General features: G+C 42.6%; 1 protein-coding gene across 1 annotated transcript; it reads right to left on the bottom strand.

Moving 5' to 3' along the window:
* Positions 1-1152: 1152 nt before the first annotated feature.
* On the bottom strand, positions 1153-8155 carry LOC1270160 (homeobox protein unplugged). The gene is made up of 3 exons (XM_308835.5): positions 7072-8155; positions 2316-2554; positions 1153-2244 (listed from the first exon to the last, which is right to left on the bottom strand). Exons 1-3 carry the CDS (start codon positions 8024-8026, stop codon positions 1672-1674), a joined length of 1767 nt encoding a protein of 588 aa, XP_308835.5. The 5' UTR covers positions 8027-8155; the 3' UTR covers positions 1153-1671.
* Between the last annotated feature and the right edge of the window lie 1824 nt (positions 8156-9979).

Raw genomic sequence — 9979 nt, forward strand, 5'->3', positions numbered from 1 at the left:
CACAGAAAGCACTTTCTTCCCCCGTTGCCCTAAGCTACCCACAAAAGGCCACAATTTGGTGCGTGAAATTGTCCCACTTAGTCACGCCACTAGAATCTGTTGACTTTACGTGCCGTGCGTTAATCGATGCCCTTGTTATCCTGGCTTATTGCTTCCCGCTCTGTACACAAGCTGCGCCACGCAAGCAAGGATCGTTCTGCCGGCGCTGGGATGAGAGGTTTTCTTAACCGATTTGTTGGGATGAGCACACACGCTCACACATAAACCGACAATTACGATGTGCAAAAACACGCACACACTCTCGCACAGCTACGCGCAGGCAGGCTTGCGCTCGGCGGGGTAATAAGGAACAATATCATGAAGGGGGCAACAATTAATGTAATCACACTGCAGCAGCCGCGGGAAATGGACGAGGCGAGCGAACGAACAATCCCGCCCCGAAATCTCGCAACCCGATTGCGTTAACTCGACGGTGGAAAACAAAATCCCAACATATCGGATGAATGGTATGGGCGGGCTAGGAATTGTCGTTTCGTAGGAAAGAAAGCAATGGCGTTTCTGCCCCGAACAAGGGCATAATGTGTGGATTAATTATGCCTCATGGTAATTTATATGTACATGGGGTAAAGCAGTGTTTGCCCTTTCCTCATCCAGTTGGTTTGCGACAGTTTTTTTCCCGTGCTCATTATTTATGGTTAATTGGCAGTTTAAACGTTTTTCTTTTTCCAATTTAAAACACATAATTTTACACTTTTCCGTAAATGTTCGTGTTGATCTCATTTTTTATTGTTTTCTTACGTCTTTTAACATTTCTTACACGTGTTTAACGTTACTTAGCTTACTTTTGTATGGCTTTTTGTTATCATTTTCCTCGATTTGCTCTCCAGTGTGTACATCTCGTAGAAGTGCTCCATTTTTATCATTTTTTTTACTTAACAGTTTATTGCTTTTGTTGTATTTTTCCTCTCTTTAATTTGGATTACTCTTTTTATATACAATTTAATAAGTATTTCTTTTCAACTGTCGTGACTAGCTCCCCGAAAATAGAAGAAAAATCATTATTTCAAATAGAATCTTTCGTAATAATTGAACATCAATTAACATTCACGAAACTTATACATCTTCAAATCAAACAAAAAAAGTAATTTGTTTTAAAAATTCAAACCACAATTATTCACTTCTAACCCTTACTTGTTCATCAATTTAGGTAATCAGTGTGTGCGTTTAATACCACCATCGCCACCTATTCCACTTCACAACACAATACCGGAAGCTGCAGTTTGTGTGGCTTAAGTTTATTAATTAATCATTTCAATGCACTTAATGCCACAGAAATTAGCGTTGATTTACTAACGTGGAAAATGATGTTAATTTTGGGTGAATTGTACACACCAGCAGCTTCGAACTCAGCAATGAACAGAATTTACCATCATGATGTACTTGTTGTTCCTGTTGTTAATTGTGCAATTGCAACACAACACCAATAAGTCTGTACACACTTTAATTGAACTGAGGGATGCATTATTTCACTTCCTTTTCATCACCATCACAGAACCCCCCTCCCAACGAGAGAATGGGTTAGAGTTAATCGTTGCTATGTCACAAAACTACAATTAGTGTGAGAAACAGTGGAGTGCTTCTTCCGTCTCCCGATCACGTACTGTACATATTTTAGAATGTTTTCGGATTAACTACGAGAGCGACCGGGTGGGAGGCACTGTGCGGTGGGGCAGCAAGTGAACACACCCCCATACCCAACTGGAACCCCACTCCAATGCCTGCTGTTCCTGCACCACCACCACCACCAGCACCACCACCACCTGTAACACTACTTTCGATGGAACTATTTGAGGCACCCTCTGATGGTGCTGGTGCTGCTTGTAGTGTAGGTCCTGCTGAAAACGCAGGGTCCACCCTGTTGCTGGTTACTTCCGCGGATGGCACTACCTTCGAGAGGTGTTTGTTCAGCCCGAAACGCTCGAAACCACCCGATTCCGCTAGCCCAAGGTCAGCCTTCCTTAGTTCCGCCTTCGGCCCAACCAGGTTCATCTTTTCCATCTGCTGGTGCTGCGATCGGATAGCGAATCGGTTCACATGCACCGGGATCGGCACAACGATCTTGTTCGCCGTTCCGGTTGTACCGGTGCCGGACCCACTGGCATTGCGATTGCCGAGACCGTGTGAATTGAGGCCCGCCTTGACCCGTTTCCACTTGGCACGACGGTTCTGGAACCAGATCTTGACCTGCACCAGGAAGGAAATGAAAATTAAATTAAACGACAGGACTCAAAGGAATGATCAATCCAACGACTTACCTGCACCTCGCTCAGCTTCAAGCTGGTCGCGATCTGGCTACGCTCCGTAAGGCTGAGGTACTTTTTGGCATGAAACTCTCGCTCCAGCTCCAGCAACTGTTCCGATGTGAAGGCGGTTCGGCGGCGACGGGATTTGGAGTTTTCCGCACCGCTGCCCGATTTGCCCGCCCGCCCAGAGGAGGACGAGTTTTGTGTGCAATCGTCCTCGGAACAGGCGTCCGAGTCGCTGTCACCGAGATCTACAAAAAGAGGATAAGTAACAGATTAGACTTTAGCTTAAACATTAATCGATTTAGGAATTTATTGATTTTCTGGAAAAGTCAATGAAGCAAAATCACTATATCGTGCTTGTCTTGCTTCATCTTATCTGCATCTAGAAGACATCTGCAGGAACTGTTCACAAAGATAGTGACGATAATGGTACATATAACTTTTTCGTAATTTATTGCAACTATTTGGATGAGTTCTCAAGTTATACTAAACAACTGTTTGTCTAATTGTGCTTGCCGTGTTTTGGCAAAATGTTAAAAATAAACCATCGTACAGCAATGGTAAAATGAACATATGTACCACACTTGCGATTATGAGTTTTCACGAGCAAAGAAAGTTATTTAGGCAAGATGTAAATAATGAAACAAATCTGTTTTAGCCTATAAGAGAGTCTGTAAAAAATTCAAAAGATTAACTCGCACATTTCAATACTAGTTTATCGACATACCGGTTGAAACGATGTGGAATGAAATAAATTGTTTCTGATCTAAAATTTTAGGCGTTTTATTATTTATCCTCTTCATTTGTTGTTTTTTTTTTTATTTATTTTATTCATTTCATTTATGCACAATAACAAAAAATACTAGCTTTAATAGTGATAAAGCAGAGGCTAGTCAAAATAACGTTTAAAACATAGACCTTCGCAAAGGATCTCAATTGGAGAGGGGATCTAGATCAGGAAGTAAACGTAGTCGGAATACAAGCCCAGTACTGAGACTGTCATCGTCAGGGTCAGAGATATCTTTAAGGATGAATATTAAAAAGGTTAATATTTCCATAAAATTAGACATGAATTACCACGCTATTACACGCTAATAAGTTAGGCTATAAACTGTTAACATAGCTGACCAAAAAACCGGTATCGGCTGTGACTCGGCTCCGAACATTTAGGATTCGCTTCCGGAACGTAGGTTCAATCGGCAATTTTTGAAGCCAACCAAAGTCGGCCTGATCCTGGGAATCTGAACCACTCAGAATCGTCCCGGAGTCTTATGGCATCAGCATCGGCCGAAGTCGTTCGGAGTCACTCGGTGATTCTCTTTACGCCAGAAGCGGATTTAAAGTAACCATTTGGAACCGGGAGTGCGCTCCAGAGGCCCGTCACTAGTATTTCTTCCTGGCATAACAATCCTCACAATTTAGTTGGCCTAGTAGAAGCATTCTAAATCGGTTTGTATCACGAACAGTCCTCATGGGAATTGGACTACATTTCACGTGCATGATCTATTGCAAAATCCCCTGTCTTAATTTAGATTATTAATTTGATCGGAGACTTGGCACCTACATGTTATATTCACACCCTTTAAAGTACACATCCTCATACAGTTCACCACCGTTGATCACTTAGCAAAACAAACCATCTTGATAGCTCTGCTGCGGTGAAAAAAAGACACCCTCCTGCGGCGAGCGTAAGAAACAGTAATCCCACCAATTTGTACCCATGCTTGAACTCTAATCTGTGCGTGAAAAATCATTGCCCATTTCCCACCAAACACAAACGTCCACCCCCGAAGCAGTTGCTTCCCCCTTCACACACCACGTACAAAATATCGCTTCCCTATCTCGCAGCTTCCCTCCCCCTACCCACACACACAACTCTACAAAAAAACGGCACCACAACAGTCACCGGACTGCCAAATGACTCACGGCACCACAAACGCACGGGATGCCGCACAAGAAAAGCGCCACTTTTCATTACCGCCTACAATGAAAGTCAATTTAGACCGCCGGCTTAACGCAACAACAGCAACAACGGAACAGAGAGACTTACTTTGCGGTCGCGTGTGTGAGCTCGGTAATCAAATCATAATTCCTTCCCGCCGAGATTTGCCACGTGATCGAACGGTGGCTAAAAAAAGGGGCCCCGAGGAAAGAAGCCCAGCAAGAAATGGCAGGACAGAGGGGGGTGGGGGGGATGTGGTTGAACAGTTTGTAAATTATTCATAATCTGTTTAAGTGAATATTATCGCCCTCCTTCCGGTGGCGAGGGATGCGAGCGTAAGGACGATGGACCGATGGGTATGGGACGGTTGGCTGGCTGGCTCCCTGGCTGGTGGGAGGTTATCCGGAACAGTACATGACAGCTGCTGCTGCTGGGACATTTTCCCTTCGTTTATACGCACGTTAAAATTGCTATTAAGAGCATAACAAATGAAGCAGAGCAAGAGGGTAAGGAGGCGTAAAATGTCAGTTGTTCGTACAATTTATCCGATAGCAAGATGGTTAAAGGATCTCGTCGGCCCGCGGACGATCGAGTACATTGGAAGGACATTGTGCTTCAGATTACAAATCCTATGAAGTTGTGTGTATTTGACTGTAAAATAACTTGTTTCATTTGTGATAAAAGTGTCTGTTTTAGAGTTTTGAGTTGACATTACTTTGGTCAAATGAGCTAAAGACTCTATCAACCAAAAATAAGGTAGTGTTTAGGTGTATATTTGGCTAATTGTATTGCTAAGCAATTTACAACAAACCCTTAAAATCAGGATTGAAATGCTTAAAATATAAGACCCGAATAGGATTTCAAATGATTGTTTACGTTCTGCATCGTATTCACAAGTTGACTTCGTTCACAAATTATTCGTAAATCGTAATGTGTCCAAATGTGATTGTATGAACATTTTTTAATTAAATTCCTTTGATATTATTCATATCGCTTTTACGAAATTGATACTAACCAAACCAGTCATTTTTCATGATTTAATGACATCCTGCGAAGATCAGTAACCCTTATCGCTAATGAAAACTAAATTAGGTTCACGAATGAGGTACGTTTGCCGCCATAATCTTAGATGTACCTTGTTTGTCCTCTAATCATGGTGTTTATGGAAAATTTTGAACCCCCAAAGTAGGACAGGCAAAGTGTGATAATGTTTAATAATAAAATAAAAAACTATATTGACGCATGAAACATGTACATGGTTTCTATAGTATTTTGGGTGTTTCCCGAAATATTTTCCCTTTTGATGTATTGAATTTTAGGATCATTTATATGCTATACGTATTGCAATAGGATGATTCCAATCAATCGTGTGAACGATCCAAAAATATACGAGAAACGGTGAATAAATCGTTATATGAATCCCAAAAATTACGCGAAACCAACCAAAAACAATCACGGGAAATCTTGTATCCATCGAAAGGCATCAAAATGTTATAACTAGCTTGAGAATTGGCCAAAGTACTTGCCAATTACTGCGAAAATGATGTGTTTGCCATCAATTTAGTGATCCTCGCTGTTCTTGCTTATGGTGTTGAGCTGGCATGTGAAGCCTCCTTAGAACTAACCGAGATTGTTATCCCTTGTAGATCACTTCTTTTAAAGCGGTCGGATACCATTACACGTTGACACGTCTGCTCCTCTTAACGCCGGACGTGATTCTATTTACATCCTGGGCGCACACATATACACACACACACACACACACACACACACACACGGAACTTCTTTCCTTATACACTACTCTACAAAATCTTTACAGATAATACCACATACACTCGAAGATGTGATTAATGATATATATTGTTGAAGAAAAGTCTTATTACATTCGAAACATTAATTCATTTGTAATACAAAATTTTAACATCCTTTTCTTTTCAATTTAAGAACTATTCATTCATTAATAGACGGCTCATGAATAAAATAATGAGTAACACGTTTAGGGCGTCATCATCCTTACTTGGGCGACTGATATACCTAGTATCGCCTATCCAACTAATTGATTGAACACCAAATCACCAATAGGGCTAACTAATAGGGCATTTCTGTGATAGTGGTTGACCCATCACCCGAACTGACTTAGTTTAGCTACGACTTCACGCACGGAATTAACGGCTATTAACAGCCCTTTGACGGTCCCGTGTTTCAGTCCTCAACTCGAACGACTCAATGACATGCCCGTCATGGGTTCAAGCCTAGGATGGACCGTCTCCCCGTAGCAAGGACTATCCGGCTGCGTGGTAATGAATTAAGTCTCGAATTAAGCCTCGCAGGCCGGCATGTCCGCGTAGGACGTTAAGCCAAATAGAAGAAGAACAGCCCTTCGGCGGCATGCTAGCATTCATAATCCGTAAGTGAAAGATTTTATAAAAGTAATAAAAATACCCAAATCCTGAATTGCATCGACAGAGATTGAGAGAATAACATCACATTACCTTCTCACCTTCATTTCGCTGAATTTAACTTACAAAATATCCTTTAAAATAATCAGTTTAAGGCAATATCACCCTTTGATCAATTCAATCAACCCATTCTCCACATCCCGGGGGCACATCGCTCTCAACTATCTTCCGACAGTAAAATAGAATGCCCTCCTTTAAAGTGACTGCACCAAATCAAATTAAATCATGACAAATCACATTCGATTGAATAACAACCAGCAACAACAACCTCTTTCTCTGTCGAAACTCTCCCCTCGAGAGACTCTCCAAGGAGAAGAAATACCGCATTTCTGCCGACTCACTCGACCCATCATTAATAACTTACCGGTCGTTTTGCCGCATCCGGACGGTGAAAGTGTCAGACTAATGTCATCGCTGTATGCCGACCCGTCCGCACTCTCGCCCCCGTCCTCGATGGTCGGGCGTGTTCGCTCCTCATCCTCCGGCCCACCGTCACTGCCCGGGTCAATCGTTTCGCCCGGCGACTGCGGTTGGTGATGGAGTTGGCCATTCCCGGTGCCAGGATTCACGCCATTCGGTTCCAACGCTGCTCCAGTAGTAGTATATCCTGTGCCCGGTGAGGACGGTGTGAGGTAGCGTGGCTGCTGTTGTTGCTGCTGCTGCTGCTGCTGGTGATGGTAGACAGCGTACACCTTCGACAGCAGATCCACCTCGGTTGGGAACAATTTATCGCCACTTCGAGCACCCCTCGGACTGGACGGTCTCGTCGGTAGGACACCACCACCACCCGACTGCGGCTGTTCGGCCGCTGGGTACGTCCCCGGGCAGGGTTCGATCCCCCCCGGGTGCGATTTATTTCCTCCACTCGAGTGGTGGTGAAACAGAAGGGAGGACAATTTTTCATTCGCTGCCTGGGACAGATAGCGCCCAGCAGTCGGCAGTCCCGTACTCCACGGATGGTACAGTGGTGGAAAGGAGCTGAAAGAAAGCATGGCCGCACTGTAGCCGGCGGCAGCAGCCGCAGCTAGATAGTGTTGCTGGTGCTGCTGCTGCTGCTGTTGGGATGTTTCCAGCAGGAGACTACCATAACCGGGTGGGACGTTTGGTCCTGCTGCCGGCGGTGAACACGACCCATGATGATCGCCGGGATCGATCTCGGGTGAGGAGGATCCAGCGCCCGCACTACGCCGACGTTTGACCGCGATGAGGTTCTCTATGCTGAAGGAGGAACTGGGCAGGGGGCGGGAAAACTTGACGTCCGTCACACCACACACCACCGACCCGACCGGTGCCGGCTGGACGGTGGAGAGTTTATCCATGATTTCAGTGCCGCTTTAAACCCGTTTAAATCCTTGATCACCGCGGCATAGGTAATAGGAAGTGTCACTCACACACCACCACAAACACTGCACAGGAAATGGATGTAACTATTGGGAAAATACGCACACACACACTATGCACAGTACACGAGCATACGCAACACGCTCTGCGCCACACGCAATCGGACGACCCTTTGCGGAGGGAACTTTTCGACTGACTGACTCGCTGGCGGGCTGACTGTTGCTGTTGCAGCGGACGGTGCCGGGCTGTCGCTTGGTATTCGTATTCGTATATATTCGTTTCCTTTCCGCTACCATCGGCATCGTATGCGGCATGGTGTTGTACCGTTTCTTTCTCGATCCAGCCCGGTTAGCGAATTAGAAGGACACTCCTCCATTGTGAGCAGGATAATGCGGTATGGATTCGTAGGTGTTGTACAAAGCACACTCTTAGCGATGGTGGTTGTTAGTGGGATGTGGGCAAAGTACACTTAATACATAACGACTTCATCTAAATGACCTTCGATTGTCGATTGTTCTGGCGAGCCCAAAGTGTGAACGTTTGCGTTCGTAGTCCAGGGAAAGGAGTGGGTTTATTAAAGCATTCCTGCAAACATGTCGTATTGGGCAGAATAATGAAATAATTATAAGAGAAACAGTTGGCTTTAGAGTGGCTTTCTTTTATGAATTGACGGAAGTAGAAGACAATCAATAATTGTGATTTGACAATAAAGTGTATTTGATGATTTTTGAAGGAAAGAATGGCAATTTTCTCTATTTTTGACGAATTAGATGAACATTTAGTTGCCCAAAAGCTGTCTAGTTTTTGCTTCCTTTTTCGCTACAGTGCTGATGAAAATAATGTAGTGAAATATAAATATTAGATAGAGTTTAATTTAGCATTTAGAATTTAATGTTATTTAGCAAAATTTAAGCTTTAACATTAATACTATCGCGATGGAGCATACCTAATATTCGTTTGCCCAAAATCACCTACACTTTTCCTTATTTTGGTTTTAAATACAAATTGTGTTATGTTAAATTGTCTCTCAATTATTAAATTATTGAAACATTGCATGAATAATTTAATCTATTAAAGATTATTGTGTATCAAACAGGTACTGAATAAGTGTTGCTAATATAAAGAAAGAAAACATGAAGAAAACACGTTTTATACATGAATAATAAATTTGATTATATTTTTTAACAGTCTGATCAAACGATTGACAGGCTTCAATATTGGTTAATTGCAAAGAACTGACATTTTGATTAGTTAAAAACATTTAAAAACCGACCACTAAAAATACAAAATGTTTTACTGCAAATGTATAGAATTATGATCAATTATTAAACCAAAATATGCTCAAAATGACTTGAACTAAATTGAATTTTTAATCAATGGTCGATACAAAACCGTTTGATAATATGCTTAATTATTCAAAAAATAAAATTCAAATAAAATTCATTAGAAAGTCAAATAAATGCCTGTCCTAACCAAACTACTCAAGCATATTCATTCATGGATGTTGAGCAATCTTTAGGTCCGTTAATTTGTACTGTTACAAGATAAATAAATATTTCACACACACACACAACAAAATACCGCCTCCACTCCCGATATGTCTCCAGCAGCTCCACCATTTTCTGTGCTGTGCAAATATAATTTGTTTGTTTTTTTTTTGTTTTGTGCCATACCCACCTCACGAGCTGCAAGCTAACGAGCGAGCAATAAAAATGACTTTTTAATTGCTAGACAATTTCGGTCCTGGCTACAACATTGTAGTGACTTGCCAAGGAGCGGAATTGTTCAACACACAATGCTCTTAGCACTAATTTGTTGCTGACAGTAAACAGCGCGAACAAAACGGGGCCGCAATTTCACTTCTGCGAGCGAGGATTGTGGAAAAGTCCGCAATCTAACGCAGTAGCCTACGCCTACTTCACGCAAATACG

The sequence above is a fragment of the Anopheles gambiae genome, chromosome 2 (genome assembly GCF_943734735.2).
Source record: "Anopheles gambiae chromosome 2, idAnoGambNW_F1_1, whole genome shotgun sequence".
NCBI classification, from domain to species: Eukaryota; Metazoa; Arthropoda; class Insecta; order Diptera; family Culicidae; genus Anopheles; species Anopheles gambiae.

Coding starts and splice junctions, on each gene's coding strand:
- LOC1270160 (XM_308835.5), bottom strand. CDS start 8,026: ATGGATAAACTCTCCACCGTCCAGCCGGCACCGGTCGGGTCGGTGGTG. Junction 2,555..7,071: donor CGGATGCGGCAAAACGACCG/GTAAGTTATTAA, acceptor CTCTTTTTGTAG/ATCTCGGTGACAGCGACTCG. Junction 2,245..2,315: donor TGAAGCTGAGCGAGGTGCAG/GTAAGTCGTTGG, acceptor TTCCTGGTGCAG/GTCAAGATCTGGTTCCAGAA.